We start from the raw sequence: 20,046 nt of genomic DNA, 5'->3' as shown, positions 1-20,046 counted from the left end.
ATAACTTTTTTTCCACAAAACAAGCTGAAACTGTTCTTTCATTTAGGATAAGGAGTTAAAAGCAAACATATGTACTGTAAAAATTGTTATTCCCAGACTTGTTTAATAAAATGTCCAAATCTGTAAAGTCTTTTAGAGGTAAAAATAATAACTTTTTTTTAGTACTTCATTAAATCTCTGAAATGTTGCTATTTCCTGGCTCATTGTGTCCAGAATGGGACCTCAAATACAGAGGCTGCAGCGAGACTTTTGATATACTTAAATGTCATGCTCTGAGAGTAAGGCTGCAACACTAAGCAGATACTGTAAAACAAACAAAAGCTGTAGAGGACACTTGCAGCTGTATTTCTGTGTGGCATGTAGCACAGAAATCTGTAACTGGTTTTGTTTTATTTTAATTTGATCCTCTACCTGTAACTTACCTCCCACAAATTATTTGCTGGTTCTTTGACTTTGATCTCTTTTCTTAAAGCACAGTTTCAAAGCCTTGAGGCTTTGTGTGAAGAAGTAGTCCATACATTTAAACTGAGAGTTTCATTGTCAGGGGCCCAATAACTGCACCTGGTTTGTTTATATTTTCAGATGGCTGTCTGTGGTTGTTTTCCCTGTGTTTATATCATCTGTGATTAATGAGACATGGTTGGAGTTGGGAAGTTCATTGTGCTAGTAATAAAAACGTGTTGTTTGCCCTTTCTGAATTCGTAGAAAGAAAAGACTTTGATAGGCTGTGTTTAGTCCTTGATCCCTGCGATGATAAAAGATTTAACTCTGTCAGTTGCAAGAGAAACAGTAATTCAGGGAAGTAAAATCTGGTATGCAGCTTTTTTCCCTTTATGTTCCTACAGCTGTTTTGGGTTCATTCTTACTTGTTGGCTGGGAATGGTCTGTCCTTTTTCTTCTCGTGGCCCCACACCTGTCCCAGCCTGGGCACTTCGTCAAGTTGTCAGAAGAGTTTGTAAAAGGCAATTATACATTCAAGAAGCAGGGATGAAGTCTGGTCTAGGAATGCATGGACCAAAGCGTTCCTGGTAGAAGTCCCTTGTCTCCCTTTTCCTCTTCAGTTTGGAGGTGATATAATCCTAACTGTAGTGAAGATTTATCTTTTTTATTTTTCATCTCAGGATTTAGGTAATGTCTTTTGAATGCCAAGAGTTAATGGTGATGATGGAGTGAGTTATACTTTATCTGTATTTGCTGTAAATATTCTTTGACACAAAGCTGTAGTCATAGTTACCCATAGATCTGATAACTGTTACCATGGGTGACAATTTCCATGCTGAAGAGGATGAACTTTCTGAGAAATTAACACATTTAGAGGTTGAGCCTTGAAAAAAACCTTAGGCCTTTCTGTCAATAATTTTGCATGTTTGCTATGACAAACCTACACTTCAGGCTTTCACAGAGTTAAAACTTAACGAAAATCTTAAACTTCAGCTGCATCCTAAGGGAGATACCACTATAATAAAATTACGGACAGTTTTGCTGATGTATGGCTGTGGGCTCTGGAGAGGTGCTTGGTTCAGGTGTTGGAAGCAGCTCAGCTGGTGCGTGGCTCCCTGGTGAGCTGGGCTGTGCTGAGGCAGGGTACCACAGTCCCACCTGTACAGATGCTCATGCAACGAGGGCAAGCCCAGTTCAGGGCGCTGGAAAGTGGCTTTTTGGAGGAACAGCAGCTCTGTGAGCCAGTACACTGTGCAGGCTCTTGAGTGTTGATGCAGGAGAAAGGGTGGCTTTATGAGGCAGGGTGTCAGGGAGGCAGGGCTTCTTCAGCTCTGGCTTCCACAACAGCCTGAGCCTCACCAAACAATCTAGCCAACATGGCATGTTTTCATCTGCCATCTTCTGTGCCGTATCTCTACTGATTGGAATAGCTTGGTAAAAGGGAAGTTTTGGTAAAGCTGTAGCACTGTAACTGTAATGCCGTGCTTTGGCAGTGCTGGCGACAGTAACATGGGGAACTTTCTCCAGCCTGTCTCCTGTTTGAGACTGGAAACACTCATAATTGTTTAATCACAATGACATTGTTATTGAAGGGTGTCGCTGAAGGGCAAAGCTCCATTTTTTTGGGTGCCAGAGATGTATTTCTCACCTTCATAAAAATATTTGGATTGGTTTTTTTTATGTCAATCATAATTCTGAATTTTCTGAGTTTATATATTTTGGGGTTTGAAGAATCACAGTTTACCAGTTGTGGCTTCTTTTCTTATCCTTAACTTGATACTCAGATCTTAGCCTTAGTTCAAGGGCTATTACCAATGCCAGGAGTACGGAATCAGCAACAATTCTCAAGTATGGTCAGATCTGCGTATCAGCTGTGAAACTCCCAGAAGCTGCTTAAGGAGAAAAGGGTGCTTATGGAGATTTCTTTTCTCTCACCTGTGTATTCCCCGTCCTCTTTTCATATTTCTACAGCATACTGCTCTTTGGCACTGGCCCACTAGCAAGATGACAGCTGCTTCTGTGCGTGTTGCCCAGTTTTTAAACACTTTTTGTCTTCCATGCCATGAGAAATGCTTCTTGGAAGTGGGGTGGTGATGAAGGGAGGAAGAAAGTGCCAGCTGCCTTGCTCTGTGATTCAAGTTTTGAGTCTCTTACCAAATGCTGCACACAAAATGCTGTGGGGTGAGAGCCCCACCCTGAACTGACAGAGGAAGTCATCGAGCCTATTTACAGCACTTTATCTCATCTTTTGACGAAAGCATAGTAAACAGGAGAGAGAAACTAGAATTTAGTTGAAAGCAAACATGAATAGCTGCAGCAGAAAGCCGCATGCTGTTCTGAATTCAGTCAGCAGGTCAGAGGCTGGGTTTGGACATGACACGATCTTCTCTGTCATAGCAAAGGAAGATTCTACCTTTCCCTCAGGAACGGATCTAACTGAAGAGTAGAATACTTGACTCAGTATTTTGAATTTAGCTGTAGCCTTTCTACAAACATTGCATGTTGTGCAACCAACTGATTTGCAGTTCTAATATCACCTTATTGTCTGTGATGAGCTAGATATTCTGGCTAAGAAAAGCTTATGTGCCATTGCTGCTATGTCAGCCTCTATGTCTGTTAGTCTCCAATAGTGATCTCACCAACTGCAGAAGGTTTTGCACCCTCTCCTTCCCCCTAGACACGAGCTATGGGGACCTGTGAAGACCCTTTTCCCTGCCTTTCTTCCCTTTGCTTTGTTTCTTGCAAACCTTAGTGTCTTCTGTCAGCTGCATAAGCAAATACAGGGTGTACAGGTATTTTGACCTCTTTTTCTCAGCACTTGGGTCAGTCCCCTTCCCCAGCAATGTTTCGTTCTTAAAGTGACTGAATTTGGTTCTGATTCCACTTACTTCTCATAGTAGATAACAGGAACTTGAAGATCTCCATATAGGATATGTTTGAAAGCTTTGTAATGCAAAAATTTGCTTTTGTGCACTGCAGGGTAAATGTTTGAACCATTTTGCCTAGCTTTTTGTTTCTGCTGTTACATTGGAGTTTTGCATGTGATTCCAGTCTGTTTATAGCAGCACCAGTTTGATGCTTTGCAACAATATCTGCTATCATTCACGCATTGCCATCTTCAAAATGTGGCTTGGACTGAGGGAGCACTGAACTCATGCATTGTGGTTTTGGACTCTGTTTCATAGGAATTAATACATTGCTTTGAAGCAAAGATTAGCAACTTCCATCTCTGTGCTTTGTATGGAAAGGTGTGCATCATTGTAGATGGTCCTGTGTGCTGCTGCTTAGTTTTGGGCGATCAGATGGAAGGACAGTAGTTGCAATGTATACCTGCAAACATTTTGGAAGCAGGGTAGGGGCACTAAACATTTGCATTATTGATCTCCAGGGAGATTTCTCATGGTAGCTAAAGGTGTGACCACAAAGATACTAATGCTTGAGGAATTCTGGTGATGAAGCATCAAAATACTCCACAAGTTGCAGAGACTAAAAAACTAGGATGTATGTGGTAGAAATTTCATGAGATCCTTCTAGCCAGCCCATCTGTGGTAGAAGAATCATGTCCTGCTCTCAGTCATCTAAAGGTGAAGGGTAAAGCTCATCCTGCTGACAGTGGATGTTGCAAATTGTCAGATGGTAGTTCAAGTGGAACAGAAGTATGTACACCTCAGTGAAGGGCATCTGCCGGGCTGTGCAGTCCCAAACCCTGTTAGTGAAGCCATTTAGTAGTTCTTGGGCCATTTGTAACATCAGGCTTTTTTTTCTAAGGTGGATGGGGCAGTCTGAGGACACAGGGGCCATGGTTCTGCAGCGTGGGGGCTCCTGCTGCAGCGCTGGCCTTGAACCCAGCCTCTTGTTTCCGACTTTGTCTGGCAGGGCAGTTTGTGCTCAGTTTTGCTGATACTATTATTTGTGGAGCCATGCTGTAAACCAGCATACCAATCCAGGTTAAAATAACTCTTTCAAAACAACTGTGATCTGTGTCCACAAACAGTTTTGTCAGCGTAAGTGAGGGCTAACATGCTTTGTCCCAGGCCTAGGTACAGGAACAAGGGTAGAAAGTGTAACTGCAGTTCATTGACAAAAATACCCACATATATCACACAGAAACAAAATCAGAAAGGTGGGCAAAAGGTATACCTAGCTAAAAGTGGGCATTGCAGTACTTCTGCGTTCTCAAATATTTCAGTAAAAGATAAATACAAAGGACTTTTTTTCTGCATACAGTGGGAAACAAAAATTCTCAATGGCTAATATTACTGTTGCAGTTTGACAAGTTTTTTGGGGTTTGGGTTTGGTTTTTTTGTTTGTTTGTTTGTTTTTTCTCTGGCAGTGCTCTGTTCTCATCAGGGACTCGCCTAAAGTTTTGCTAGCAAAGCTAGTGAAGCTGGCCATGCAGTTAGCTAAATCAAGGATTCGCACCGAGTTACCTAGTACCTGGTTTTGGGGAAAGGCAAGTGCCATGGGGAAGTGCTGGAGTTACTTATCATGACAGTTCCTTAGTACAGCTCCCTGTGCAGTACCAGCGCAACTGGAGCATCAATGGCAAGGCAGAAATGTGAGACATGGAGGAGGGGGAAGAACATGTCATTACTTCAGCTGCACCGACCACCAGACTAAATACTCGTTGAACTGCCTCCCCAGGAAGTCAGGGTCTTAAATGCCTTTTTGCACTTGGGTTTAGTAAGGTGCTTGACACAGGTTCACCTGATGTTTTTGTAAGCCAGCTGGGACAACTTGAAGCTGCGTATGCAGCTGGTGAGAGAACAGGATTGGAATAAAGCCTTGATGTCAGACTGGGAGTATATGTTGAGCAGGGCTTTTGGATGAGGTGGAGCAGGGGAGGGTCAGTGTCTGTGGTACTATTCAGTATTCAGCAATTCGATGTAAGCAGGGGAACAGCGTGCATTTTTATTAAGCTTGCGGGTTAGACTAGGAGGAAGACAGGATTGGGATTCAGTATTTGGGGAAACTGAGAAGTACGGGACAAAACCAAATGAAAATGCAGAGTTTCTGTATCTTGGTATGTCTAGTCAGTGGCAAGAATTGAGGATGGAGAATGCTTGCCTAGATAGCAGCTCTGTAGAAGAGGATTGACGACCTTTCATGGTTTGTGAGCCAAGCACAAGTGAACATGTTATTTATTTTCTGTACACAAAAAAAGCAAACGGGCTGGGACATACAACTGAAAAGTGTTATTTAAAAATCATTTAGCTGCGTAAAAGCTGATAAAGCCTAGGCTGTAATATGGACCCAGTTTTGCACACTATACTTCAAGAAAATGCAGATCAAATGGAAGGAGTCCAAAAGAGAGTAAACAAGCAAAGGTCTGGAAAATGTTATCTATAAGGGAAGGCTGAAATGACTAACTTTGGTCATTTTATATAACAGAAGACTGTAGGAAAACCAAAGTTTTCAAATGCAAAGAGGAATAGAATAAATTGTTCTTTTTAATGATCGCAGGTAAGGCAGGGAATCATGAGTATAAATTGTAGGAAGGGAAATGCAAGTTAGCTGTTCAGAAAGGTGTTTAAATACTAAAGGGCCTCTATGCACTGGATAATTTCTCTGCAATAATATTGCGGGTTTTTTTATGAGAGTTCTTCCAGAACAGGTTAGACAAATTACTGTAAGGAATGGTTTAGTGTATTTTATCCAGCCTGAGCAGTCAGAAGGCGTTAGGTGATTGCAGTTTCTTCATCCCGATTTTCTGTGGTTGTATCTGCTGCATAATGTACGTGTGGACATGAATCCTGTGTCAAAGTGCTGTCCCATGCCTACCTGGTTACCACTGCTTCTGCTCCACCAGCTAAGCTGTAGCTCATTTGTGTACAGCATTAGGATGAGCCAGAATAGCTGATATGGCTGAGAACAGTAGAGCTTTGTCAATATGGGTAATTGTGAGTGGAATGGATAAAGCAACAGTCAGGTGAGCAAGCCAGAAGGTTATGTGGGCAGGAATAGTTTTGCAGGGATCAGTGCGCAGTGGTAGAAGCTGGAAAAGGGGCATATCTGCATTGTGAGCTTACCCAGAGCTTTTCTGCTTCAGAGTTCCTTGTAGGAATTTTTTTTTCCCCTCGTTTGCTATAGTAAAGTTAACAGAGTTGCTCCACAGCCCTGGGCTGTGTAGCCATTTCAAAGCCAAAAAATTGTGCAAGGCTTAGTTAACTTCAGATGGAGTATGATTTTACAATAGATACCCTCTTCTGACATGTCAGCCCCATCCTAGATTGCTGAGGGAAGCAGTGAAGGATTTGTGCCCTCTTGACATTTTCAGAGGTCGAATTTGAAGTCCTCTGTCATGTTGCCAGCCCAAAGAGCTACAACCCAGTGTTTGTTTCCAGAGGACTATTCATGAGAGACTGAAATTGTTCTTTACAAGATTCTTCCTGTAGCAGTTTTGCATTCCTTACTATTTCATGTGTATGTGTTTTGGGGGAGGGTTTTTCTTTTTTCTTTATTTTTTTTTCTGTTTTTTTTTTTTTTTTTTTTTCCTGGGGGATTCTTTTCTTCTTGCTTTGTTCTTCTGTATGCAAGGATTTTCCTGGACTGCCTGTGACATCAGCTGAACTGCAGTTGACTTTCCTGACCATTTGCTATGGTCAGGGAAATGTCACTTAAAGTTCATGTACTGCCTCTGACTGACTGCAGAGGTAGGCAGGAAGGGGAGAGTAAAGAATTACTGCCGTGCCTGCACATTCTGGTGGTAGAGAGCCTTTGAAGACTCAAGATGAGGCCTGCTTTGCTTGTTTCCAGGGTAGATTTTTTTACCAATTTTTATTGCATGGTATCTTTGCCCAAGTGTACCTGAACTTTTATTTCATTTTTCTGTGATATGCATACAGTGAAAGAAATGTGTGTTTAAGTTCAAATACGTGCATACTCACAAGCAGTTCATGTGCCTGAAAAGAGTCTTTGTTTTGTATTGCTTGCTCTTCATTGAAATGTGATGGTCAGGCTGCCCAGGAGGTGATGTCTCAGCTAGCCAGTGAAGCTTTTTGTATTATTTTTGCAGTTATTGCAATAGTGTATTTCTGCCCTTACTTTGGTTTATCCCAAAGTGCAATCAATGCACTCCCATTTCACAGCTTGCATAACTTTCTCTGGTGGTTTCTCTCCATAACCAGATTGTAAAAAATATCTTTAACCTGAACAGGAACTGTTTGTCCCATCATTGTGGGGATTTGTATACTCACTTGCTAAGGTTAGTTTTGAATTATTGTTAATTTATTCCTCACATTATTCTTCATTCACTTCTGTAGTCTGAATCCCATCTGTGATGTCCTGGTGTGTTCGGAAATCCTGGCATATGGACTAAACTCTACTTTTTACCCCACTGATGTGAACCTAAAGGGACTCTGTATTTCACAGAACGTGTGTCTATCTTAAAACTTTGGCTACTCCATTTTATTCTGTAGGAAAGAGTTTATAAGTCTACACATGCATTAGAAGTAGTTTCTTACCAATTTGCATTTACGCAAGGACTTTTAATTGTCTTTTGAGATTTCATTATGAAGTTACATTTGAGAAATAGTTAATCGTTGGTTTTAAGTGAAAAATAATATGAGTAGACCTAGAGGTAATACATTGGAATTACTAATGGTACAAGTTTAGATTTCTGTCTTCAAAAGACTTGCAACTTATTTTTTAAACTGAAATTAAAACTTTGCTGTTTAGCTTGATGGCAATTTAGACATTTCACCAGGCAATTTTAAATATAAGTGTTGCAGAAATATGAAAGAAATTATGTTCCCTTCACCTAGGTCTGAAAACAAGCCACAATATGATTGTTTTACAAAACAAGCTATTTGTTGATTCAGGAAAACCGTGAGGAGCTAGTGACACTTACCGTTGTCACCCTCTTTCTCCAGTTTTACTGAGAGATGTGAGCTTTGTGTGCTCTAGAGGAGCCAGGCAGAGTGAGAGATTCCTCCAGGGTTAGTAGGGTCCTGGACAGCAGAGGATCAGTTTCTTAGAACATGATCCATTTTGGCTCTGGTTTTATACTGGGCCTGAGGGGGCGAGGAGGTCTGTTACATGGAGAGCTGCTGTTAATTCCTCAAGTCTTGGTTTTCTGTCAACAGACAGACGTACTTTCCTGTCCAAGTGTTTCTGTTCTCATGATAGTTTCTCTTATGTGGAGCAATATGTATGTCCTGTGGCCCTGCAGAATTTGCACTCAGCCCTTGCATGTACACAAAACACAGGTGCAGCTTAAGGGAAGAACTTGCAGCTTCCTTTGACATTAAAAGGTAGTAAAGAGGATTTACAGTTCATTAGGAGTGTCCCTCATCCTCCCAGTCATTTCATGTCTCTCCATATTTTCAGTGCCATTCCTTCACTTAAGGGTCCTGGATCTTACCTTACGTTGAAGCTTGTAAAAGGCATTTGTTGGGGGCTTTTTTTACTCATGTTCTTGGAACCAACTGTGTGAACAGTGGCTAGTTCAACTAGAATTGTACCTGTATTAGGGTCTTCAGCAGCCCACAAAAAATCAGGTCAGTTCCTGTAGCTCCTGTGCTGTCAAATGGAGTATGTCAATTCACATTGCTTTATACCAGCTGGAGATATGGTCCAGTGTGTTGAAAGAAGCAGGAGACAGTTTTTGCTGCGGTGTATTTGTGAACTTAGTTGGCCTGGGCCTGAACGGATATGCGGTGAGAGAACTTCCATCATTCTAATTCATTCTCTAAATGTGTTCCTCTCAACAGCTCTGAAAAGTCCAGCTGCATTTCATGAACAAAGAAGGAGTTTGGAGCGGGCCAGGGTAAGATGCAATATTGTCTTTAATGTTTTGGGGAAGTCAGGAGTAGTATCTTATGTTTTGGACATACTGTAGCTGTTAATGAGACGCAGAAGGGAATCATTCATATTCTGGATGTAATGCAGTGCTATGTAGTCAGAGATGTATTGGATGGGGTGTTCTCTAGCTTGTACGTGGTGGTGGTTAACCCTCCATTAATTAGTTGTGCCTAAAAAACATTGAATATGGTGCCTGAATTTCCCCTGGTGTCTTCTTTCTGGAAGTCATTGATATTTTTCTTCCCCACTGTCTATATACTTCATGTTTTTATTTTTATGGTGCCTGTTTTGCCCTTAATTGCTGTTACTGTGTTCTGCCTTTGAGAAAAGCATATGGTTTCTCTGTTACCTGCACATGTACTTGCTCATCTAGGACATTAGAAACTGAAAATTTAATAGAGAGGATCCCCCCCCAAAATCTTGTAAGACTGAAATCAATCACACAGACTTCTGGCTCTATAGAAAGAGGAAGCCAGGCATCGCACTTCATGCAGCACCTTTGCTAATAGGGGGTTTCTTGATGATTTCTGTTCCTTAAAAGGCCTCTGGGGATAGTTTCTTTTTCTGATTAGCCTACAGGGGAATAAACCCTGTTATGACTGTTGGGCTAAGTTTTGTTTTAAAAGTGAAAGCAACATAAGTAGAAAAATAACAGCTGTGATTAAAACCTGTTAGGGAGTGTTAGCACTTTAAACTGTAGAAGGATTGGAACAGGGGACTTTGCATTAAGACCAGTGTCCCAAAGGCTTTTGCTTCTTCCTCCTCTGTTTTCCTGAAACGTTCTTATTAAGTTAATATTTTGGTGTGGGCAACTAAGTATGCTGCAGTTTTCTGGTTGACTTTAATGTTTGTCTTCTCTGAAGGCCCATCCTGATGGCCAGTCCTTACCAGGGCATTACCCACTGCTCCCAGATTCACATTCCTGGGCTGTGTAAAGGGTAACATGCTCAGCCCAGGCAGGGTCATCTCTGTACATTGCTCTATAGTGCATTCTTCAAAGATAGAGCTAAAAGAAGCTCTGGAAATGAAATGAGTCTTGTCACAGCATTTAGATTCTGTCTGCCAAGGGGACTGCATGGGGTCATTAGCTTAACAAATAGTTTATCTTTCAACAAATAAAAGAGTATGCCCAAACCACAAGTCAGTCCTGAATGCCAGCATTATATCAAAGTGTTTGCTGTGACCAGTGGAACCAGTGCATTTATCTTCAATGTGAAAAGAAATGTCTTGAATTTCACCCTGACACAAGTTAGTGCTGTTGCAGAAAAGGAGAAAAGAGGGCTTCGGCTCTTGAGGAAGTCCTTTCCAGTTTCTGTTCTGTGGGGCAGCAGTGCACAGTTAGGCTGAGGTGATTACAGTAGGAGGTCATTTTTAGAATAAGCTCATTCTCTGGGGCGGGAGATACGCCCCTTCTCTGTTCTGTGTTTATTTAGGTCTCAGTGACAGCTAAAGATGGTTGTTTCTCTTGTTTGTGCTGCCCAAAATTACCTCACTTCTGTGTCTGACCAACTGAAATTGATTCTTGCTTGTCTATTTTTGCTGTAGACAGAGGACTATCTGAAACGGAAAATCCGGTCCCGGCCAGAGAGATCAGAGCTGGTTAGAATGCACATTCTGGAAGGTACGGCAAATGGTATACAGGAAGAGGTCAACAATAAATGTTATCATGATTACTTATTTAACAGCTTTCTGTTTTGCCTCTGGCTCCCAAGTCTTTCTTTCAGTTGGGAGTGGGCAGAAGATCACGCCTGTTGCATGATTTCATGGGAGGCGTTCAACTCTGCTTGCGTGGAGATTCTCAGAAAAATCTGTGATGTGAACTCAAATTGTGCAGTTTTGTGTAGCTGAGCAACAGTGAAATAGAATGGATGTGGATTGCCCTTCTAGTAAGGGAAGACACTGAAAAATATCCAAGAGGGAGTGAGACAGATTTGATCTAGATAGTAAGCACCTCAGTTTCAGAGAGGGATTACTGTGCTGCCACTGAGCACCACATCTCTGGGCACAATTGAAAGGGAAAAGATGGAACAAGAATTGGGTGACATCAGTTTGAGAATAGTGAATTTGCCTTATTCTAGAGTCACAAGGGCTACTGTAATTATCTTTATAACTTAAATATACATAATATCTATAATATCTTTATAGTGCATATTTACTGTTATCTGCAAGTATTTTTCTGTACAGTTATCTACTGTTATCTACATTTACCTTTCTGAATAAAAGTAAAATAATACTGAAGTTCATAGGTTGACCATTGCTGGATTGATGCCATTTTATTTACTTTCCCCCAAACAGAGACCTCAGCTGAACCCTCCTTGCAGGCTAAGCAGCTGAAGCTAAAGAGAGCCAGACTGGCAGATGACCTCAATGAGAAGATAGCGCAGAGGCCAGGTCCCATGGAGCTGGTGGAGAAGAACATCTTGCCTGTGGAATCGAGCCTGAAGGAAGCCATTATCGGTAAGGCCAGAGGAGGATCTGTGCTGGGGGCATTTCCCACAGGTGGCTGTGATTTCCTATCAATTCACCTGCCTGTGTGTGCAATCCCATGGTGGATCTTGTTTTCCTCTCTCAGAATCACAGGCTTTCAGCCCCAAGGATTCTGAGAAGTAGAACTCCCTCTGGCACAGATAATGCTACAGAGACATAAAATTGTAGGGAGCACGGCCATTCCAGAGTAACGTGAAAGCAATTGCATACCCTAAAGATTGAAAGAATGTGGAAGATTGCATTCCCTAGATTCTCTCCTTGAAAATCCCTCTCTCAGTGTAACATGTCAGCAACCTTGGTCAGGGAGAACCCACTGTCTTACTCAGAGCAGGGTAGAGAGACAGAATATAAACAGGTGTGATGAAACAAAAACTGTCTGTGAACTTAAGGATCCCTGAATCCTTCAGAGGATTCAGCCCCTTTAAAAATAAACCAGAACAGATGTAAATCATGCCAGTGCCATTCCAAGGGCTGAAAGGAATGCTGAGGAATAGCCTTCCCACTGCCTCAGCAGTACTGTTTCCCTGTCCCCCCAGACTGAGCAGTCTGTGTCTGTCTGTGGTTATTCATCCCCTCAAACATGCACAGCTACTTTAAAGACAAATGGGACACAACTGTGAGCGAGACAGAATACTTCTCATGAAAAAGGAAAAGGACGGTGTTCTGGGAGAGCCTGGCTTCATGATTTCCCAATAATTGGTTGAGGAAGAGAAAGAGTAAACTTGTGAACTGGAGTGTTAGAGATGTGACTTCCTTCTGACTGAGCCAAGTACATCTCTGGATTTCTGTTGCTTTTATGTTAGGTGCGAATGATAGTGTTTTCCTGCCTACCAGGATTAATTTGAGATAATGTAATCTAAAAAAATTAGTACATTACAAATGCACGCTTACGTGAATTTATCTACTGGACATGTAGATAGACAGCAATGCTAATAGCAGTCAGGGCTGCCTCTTAATCCATAGCCCTTGTTGCTTGTGGGACTGGAGAACAGTTTGGGATTCTTATCCTGAAGAAGGATTCTACCTTCCACCACAAAGGATGGACACCAAAGAAACCATAGCTCAACCTTACACTGTCTAACCTCCTTCTTCTTTGGTGCCAGATAATCAAATAAGTCATGCCGCAGAGCTGGGTTTGGGCAGAGTTAAGTAGCTTTTCTAACAGTTCCTGATCTTGTCTGCCTAAGAAGCAAGGAAAATGGTTCACTCCAGTCTGCATCATTTTATTCTACTGACAGCACAGACTTATGTAAACACTTAAAACTGATTGATATAGGCTCTGTTCTCTCGTTTTCAGTTGGTGCTTTAAGCACAACTCAAACACGACTCTCTCCGTGCCTTCATTATCTTTGTGAAACATTTAGTGTCAAGTGAAATAATTTCTTATTCTGTGTTAAAGACTGCAGTTGATGTTTGTGTTTTTAGTTGGACAGGTGAACTACCCAAAGGTTGCAGACAATTCCTCCTTTGATGAGGACAGCAGTGACGCCCTCTCCCCAGAACAGCCAGCCAGCCATGAGTCCCAGGGGTCTGTCCCATCGCCGATGGACTCCCGGATTTGTGATCCTCTCCCTAGCACCACTGGCACATCACTAGCTCAGGTGAGAACGCGGTGGCCTCCTGCAGTGCCCTGGAGCTTCACAGCTACTGCTGATTTGTGGCAGAGGATCCTAAAAAATGAGACCAAGGGATCTTTAAAAGGTGTAGTCTGTGAGATTTCACAAGAGGTCCTGGCTTTGTGTGGTATTTGGTGAAGTCCGGTGGTTATTCAGAAGCCCCTGTGGTGGTGCCCTGCGGGGAAGGGGGGTGATCATTACTTGGTGATACAGTCCTTGTGTGACTGATTCTGGCAGGCAAAGCTGGGAGATACAGGTGTGGAATACTGATTCCTTTTCTGTCCTAAGAAGTTGTGCTGCTTCTCAGGGACGACTGAAGTAGTGGGTTAAAGGAATCCGATTAATGACTTGTAACCTGTGCTGCTTTCCTGTAAGTGGACACTTCCAGGATTCTCTTAAACTGTTTTCTTTCTTGAATGTGTGTATTCATTATGCCTTTTTCTGTCTCTGCAGGGTACATCCCAATTGCAGATTAGTGCAGACTCCAGTGAAACACTTTTCCTACCTGAACAGCCACCCCCGCCTCTGCCACCTCCACCTCTTCTGCCCCCTAGTCTTACCAATGGAGTAGCTCTTACTGCTGCCAAGCCCCCACCAACACTCATTAAGGTACTATGTTGGCTGATTTCTTCATTGTTGTAGTCTGCAAGAAGATAAGATGGTTATTCTGAAGGTTTGGAGTTGGAAGTGTTGTGTTAACAAATGCAAAGGAAGGAAAGCTTCTCACTAGTGTTTTCCTCTGACACTAGCTGTAACATATTTAATACGTGTTCTGTCCCATGACGTAGTCACCTTCTGTAAAACGGGTCCTGAATGCAAAATGTTTTGAAACAATCAGCATTATCCATAATTAAGAGTCAGTCAGTCTGCACTGGATGAGCAAGTGATCTGGTGTGCTGGGAAAGGTGACCTGCATTATGGTGCAGTGTAAGCTGCTGCAGGTGCTGTGACGATACTGTTGCCTGAGTTAGAGAAGCATGGAAAGACCCTGACAGCAAGTCTGGAGAATTTTGAAATGAAGATCCCAGTGTGTGTTCTGGTTTACATGGGGTGTTATGTTATTTCAGTGTTCCCATTCTTATTTGCTTCCTCCTTTTCTTCTAAATAGCAAAGCCAGCCCAAGTCTGCTAGTGAGAAGTCCCAGCGCAGTAAAAAAGCCAAGGAGTCGAAGCCGAAAGTCAAGAAGCTTAAGTATCATCAGTATATTCCCCCGGACCAAAAACAGGACAAGGGAGCTCCTCCCATGGATTCATCCTATGCCAAAATACTGCAGCAGCAGCAGCTCTTTCTCCAGCTTCAGATCCTCAACCAGCAGCAGCAGCACTACAACTATCAGACCATCCTGCCAGCCCCACCAAAGTATGGGTCCTAAATGGCGACTCCCTCTTAGGAAGCCCTTGCTTTCCCAGTACTGTTATCGGAGACAGTGTGTTCTCTGTGTGAGGTGTGGCGATTGGGTGTAACACGCTCAATCTTGTTAGGTTACAGTGAGCCTCAAAAAGGGCTGGTGTCAGATGAATCAGACAAAATAGGCTGGCAGAGTAAGGGGCATGGGTATAGTCAAAGGCACTGGTGTGTGTCGATGTCTAGGGTGACACTAGTGACCCAGATGTTTCTGAAAGTATTGTTGGCACTGAGGGCCACCAGTACCTTTCTGCCTTGGTTTTGATGCCTGTGTTTTTTATTTTCCCTGCAGGCCTCCAGGAGAGCAGCAGAGTGGTGCCAGTGCCCCTGCTGTACGCAATCTCTCCGCCACAGTCAGCAGCGCATCTTCAGTATCCTCTGGTTCCAGTGGGCTGATGCGACAAAACAGCAATGCTGCGGTGGGCAAGCCTGGCTCTCTCCCTGCCAACCTAGATGAGATGAAGGTAAATGTCCTGTGAAGATGCACAGCTCCTTTGTTGCCATTGTCAGAGGGCAGTACTCAACAACGTTGCTGTCCCAGAGCAGGACTAAGGCAGACCAACAGAAGTTAGTGATAGCAGCTGGTAGTACTGCCCTGCAGTCTGTACCTGAGGTGTCGGTTTGTTGGCCTGGAGGAGAATCAGTTTAGTCCTTTGCCCCATGGCTCTGGTAGCTGTTAATAGTTGTTCTGCTTAGAGTGTATGTTCTCTTAATGTTACCCTCTTTTCCCCCCTCCCCATATCAGGTAGCAGAGCTGAAGCAAGAGCTGAAGTTGAGGGCCTTGCCTGTCTCAGGCACAAAGACAGACCTAATCGAGCGTCTCAGAGCTTACCAAGAGCAGAACGGTACAGCTGGCCAAACAACCCCCACTCCCAAGCCCAGCACAGCAGCCATCCTCCCAAAAGCTGCCGAAGTGGTGGTGGCCTTCCCAGCTGCCAGGCTGAGCACAGGGCCAGCCCTGGTCACCACCGGCATTGCACCAGCAGAGGTAGTTGTGGCCGCAGTCACCAGTGGCGGTGTGATGAAGTTTGGCAGCACAGGCTCGACTCCTCCTGTTTCTCCAACTCCTTCTGAGCGCTCACAAATGAGCACAGGAGATGAGAACTCAGCCACCGGAGACACCTTTGGAGAGATGGTGACTTCACCCCTAACCCAGCTCACCTTGCAGGCATCTCCAGTGCAGTTCCTGGTGAAGGAAGAAAGTTCCAAGTCTGCTTCCTGCAGTGTAAATGCAGCACCCAGGTCAGAGCGGTGTAGCACTGGTAACAGCAGAGATGCAGAAGTTAGGGACAAAGACCAGATGCTGCAGGAAAAGGACAAGCAGATCGAGGAACTCACCCGCATGCTGAAGCAGAAGCAGCAGCTGGTTGAGATGCTTAGACTACAGCTAGAGCAGGAGAAGCGCTCTCAGCAGTCACTACCGGCCCCAGCGGCTGCGGGAGAAGGAACAGCCCTTGCCTCCAACCCGGTAGCATTTGGCACCCAGGTCAAGAGTGAAAACAGTTTCCTGAGTTGCCAATCTGCAAAGCAATCCAGTGGCCAAACAGACCAATTCAGCCCTGCACCAACCGCTAGCCAAATGGACACTTCGAATCCAAGCCCAGTGCCAAAGAAAGCTGTGATGGTGAAGCAGGAGGCGCCAGCCGGGGAAGCAGAGCTGCCGTGCCGGTCCCACAGCCCGCGGCTTTTCCTTGGCCAGCAAGGGAGAGCCCTGAACGACCTCATCAAGGGCACCCCTCCCCCCACCCTCATCACTGACTCCACAGGGACCCACATCGTCCTCACTGTGACCAAGCAGAGCGCTGAGAGGCAGGGCCTCTCGCCCCATGGGAAGGCCGGGAGTAGCTGCCCAGCCTTGCAGGTAGGCAAGGGTTAGAGCACGTTCCTGCTGTAGGCACTTGGGTTCCTCTCTCCCTCTTCCTGCTCCCATGGCTCAGGTTACCACAGAAAGGCTTAATGCAGTGGAAATTCAATGCAGTAAATGCTAAAACGGCTGAGTTGCTTGCTGTGGTGGCTGGTGGATCATGGCTTTGTAAAACAGAGCAGTGTAAGCAGATCTTCAGCAAAAAGACCGGAATTTGAAAATGATGGACTGTGTACAGCAATGCACGACTGACTGTGTGCATCACAAGCTGTTCAGCGTTCTTCCAAACACATGGTTCTGCCTTTTGTCAGGCAGGATCTCAGGCTTGGAGGACAAGGGTTTGCTGCCACATTTCACTAATTTTTGAAAGAATGACTATACCTGTGGTAGTGAAAAAAGCAGACTTGTTTTTCACCTCTTGTCCTTTACTGGAGAGATCATAGTCAGAGTGGTGGATAGGTCACCTTATCTACCGAGAGCTGAAATCAGACCCTGGGAGCAGACAGTTTGATTTTTGGCTGCTCTTTGTTTTAATGCATGTCAGTATTTTAGCGTTAATGGAATGGAGCCTTTCGTCAGAGATGATCTACTATTCCCCTGTTGGCATGAGCTCAGCACTTAACAGAAGTGTTCTGAGTGTTTCTTCCAGGAAGGGATAAATATGCCCAGGTTTTATGGCATAAGTCAAACCCCAGCATCTTCCATGGCGTCAAGGAAGATTTTCATTCTCTGCTGCTGCATTTCTTGCACGTCCTGCAGAGCAAGTGGCGGTGTGTACCATTAGACACAGGCACTGAGCAGACTGCATTTGCTGTGTAGCAAGTGAGATGCTAGGCAGTTGTCTAAATATCAGCAACCAGTGTCACCCTTGATAGCCCAGGGTATGTGTCTCACCTGAACTCCAGCCGCTGCTCCAGAAAGGCACAGGTCCTGTGTCAGGTCTGCCAGCTCTCAAGGGGTGTCATGGATAGCCCAGGGATTTAGACTGTTACTGCCTCCTCTTTTAGGACTCTGGATCCCACCCCAATCTGATTTCTCTGCTTAGAGAAACAGAGCAATCGACTGAATTTCCTAAAGAGTGGGGGAAAACAAACTTTATAAAACCTTTAAGAAATACAAGCCTTGCTCCATGTTGTGTCTGGGGAATAACTTATCACGGATACTCTTTACTTTCCAGAGAGTACAATCATCACCCACTAAAACTTCCAGCCAACCACCGTGTCAGCTACCTGCAAGCACCCCTCAGCAGCCCACGCAGCAGCAGAAGCAGCAGCCCACACAGCAGCAGAAGCAGCCCGTGCAGCAGCCCAGAGGACTAAACCAATCTGTCAGAAAGGTAGCTCACTGTCTATTCGCTTTTATTCCTTGTCTTTCTTTTGCCTGCTGCTGGGGTTTGTAGCAGCAGTGGGAAGGGGACACACACTGGCCAGAGACCATCATCACAGCAAGTGAGATCTCAGCAGCTTCTACCAGAGCTTGCAGCTGCGTGGAGTGTTTCGTTTTCAGCTTGACTGTGGCAGCAGAAGGGGTGCCTCTCCATTCTCCTGCCTCCTGCTGAACTAGCTGCAATGGAGAGCCCATCGGACATGAGGTTTCAGGAGCACTAAGTTTCCATAAGATCTTGCCCCCTGGACGTGCTTGGAAGTGACGTTTAGGTTTTACAGCAAAGAGTTCTGGGCTAAACCCTGACAGTTTAGTAGCCTTCCGCCCTTTGGTTCCACATCTGGGCACAATACCAGCTGGTGTTTTAAACAAGCATTGTCCATCAATTAAAAATGATGAGAGGTCAGAGTGGACAGCCTTGGTTTACAGTGGTGCCCCTGATTCTTGGAGGAGCGCTGCTGAACTGGAAAGGTGGCTACTGCATGGAGAGGGAGTGATGTGGGCACTATGTCTGCTACAAAGGTGGCGTAGGACCTCTGAGAGGGGCAAAAGGGTGTGACCTTCTGCTCTCTGGTGCTGATGAACATGCTGTGATTTCCATTCCCGTGCCTTGAGCATACCTGTGAATCATCTCTTTGTGAGGTGCAGTGCTCATTCAGGAAAGAGAGCACCTCTGGCTTTACCCCTTCTCCGGGTGATGGCTGTAAAGAGGCTCTGCTGTGCATCTCCTCCCTTTCTAGCCCAGTTAGCTTACTGACACGTGGATTAGATAACATGTAGATAACATTAAGGTAAGATACAAAAAGATTATGAAGTGGTTTTAGAGCTTGGAGGGTCAATTCTGAGTCAGATCCTGGAAAGGACGTGTAGATAGGAGTAACTTCTAGTGTAGTCAGAGTGGGATATCCACTTTGCGAAAAGGGTCAGTGCCTTGGTTTGCCTTGAGACCTTTGAGGAAATGCAGAAGGTAAATGAAGGCACCTTCTCCCTCTGACTCCCTTAGCTCGTGTGCTGTGGAGGCATCTGTAGTGACTTTCCTAATCCTTTTGCCTCCTTGTAGGGTCAGAAGCCAGGTCTGCAGGTGGTCATGGGGCAGTTGCCCCCCACCATATTATCTTTCTCAGCACCTTCAAACCTGCAGCCCTTCTTCCCCAATGGTTTCCACAAGTGGTCCCTGAAAATTGGTGCTTCTGGCAAAGCCAGCTCACCCAGTGTGTCAGAAAAGGTACCCCCCCGCCCATCCCAGTGGCGTGTGCCACAGCACCAGTTTCCAGTCCCTCTCAGGAAGAGAGTAGACCCCAGAGCAGTTTTGCTGGCCAGGGCTTGTGGTTGCTCAGTGTGACCTGCAGGTCACAGAACAGATGAACAGCTTTCTAGGGAAAACATGATGGGTTAGAGCATCAACATGTACAAACGTTGAAACTGGCATTCAGTTACTGCCCAGGGATCAGTGTCCAGGGGAGCAAGATTCAGTGTGGATCATGTGTAACTGCTGTAGAGGCAAAGACCTGATCCATGTTTTAATTTTCTTATGGGCAGTTGTGTGCTGACTCATCTGGTAAAGCTGAGTCATGAGCACCACTTCCTGCAGCACTTGGGGTTTCCTTTGGAGATCCCTGGTGCTGCTGAGAGCTCTGGTGCTCTCTGCCCACCATCAGGCTGCAAAACTTGCTGCTAGTGAAGCTTGATTATGTCCCCAGGACAGGTACTGCAGAAGGAGGTGGGTAAAAGATACATTCTGCATATACTGCAGTAGGCTGAACATAACAAGGAAAGTGCCCTCTCGGAAGTGCTGGAGGAATCCTCCACTGGGACATATGAGGCTCTCCCCATCCAGGAGCAGCCAGGTGGTGGTTTGTGGCATGGTTTTAGCGTTAGAAAAATCAGCAGATTTCCTTCTGTGAGTTAGAGGGGAGATCTGTTTTCCCCTCTTGCAGTCAGGGCATAGTGCACAGAGTACACGGAAGAGGCCAGGCTGCTGGGAGCAGAGCAGTGGAGACCTCTGTGCAGCACTCGCCATGAAAGGGCGGTGATGGTCTCTCAGAGCAG

The 20,046-nt window shown here is 44.7% G+C and overlaps 1 protein-coding gene across 3 annotated transcripts in view; it reads left to right on the top strand.

The window, feature by feature from the left end:
* The window catches only part of MRTFA (myocardin related transcription factor A), an 80,763-nt gene that overhangs the window by 55,554 nt on the left and 5,163 nt on the right, over nt 1-20,046 (top strand). For 2 of the 3 annotated variants that reach the window (XM_080393024.1, XM_080393023.1), the window contains exons 3-11: nt 9,153-9,208; nt 10,789-10,864; nt 11,539-11,700; nt 13,156-13,331; nt 13,800-13,955; nt 14,455-14,705; nt 15,043-15,214; nt 15,496-16,611; nt 17,792-17,950. In XM_080393024.1, coding sequence (XP_080249150.1) covers nt 9,153-9,208; nt 10,789-10,864; nt 11,539-11,700; nt 13,156-13,331; nt 13,800-13,955; nt 14,455-14,705; nt 15,043-15,214; nt 15,496-16,611; nt 17,792-17,950 — 2,324 coding nt within the window. The remainder of the gene's footprint in view (nt 1-9,152; nt 9,209-10,788; nt 10,865-11,538; nt 11,701-13,155; nt 13,332-13,799; nt 13,956-14,454; nt 14,706-15,042; nt 15,215-15,495; nt 16,612-17,791; nt 17,951-20,046) is intronic. The other variant, XM_080393025.1, reaches the window with a different exon arrangement.

The sequence above is a fragment of the Falco punctatus genome (genome assembly GCF_963210335.1).
Source record: "Falco punctatus genome assembly, chromosome: 6".
Taxonomy (NCBI): Eukaryota; Metazoa; Chordata; class Aves; order Falconiformes; family Falconidae; genus Falco; species Falco punctatus.
The sequence above is the reverse complement of the archived record's forward strand: the minus strand, read 5'-3'. Positions and strand labels throughout refer to the sequence as shown.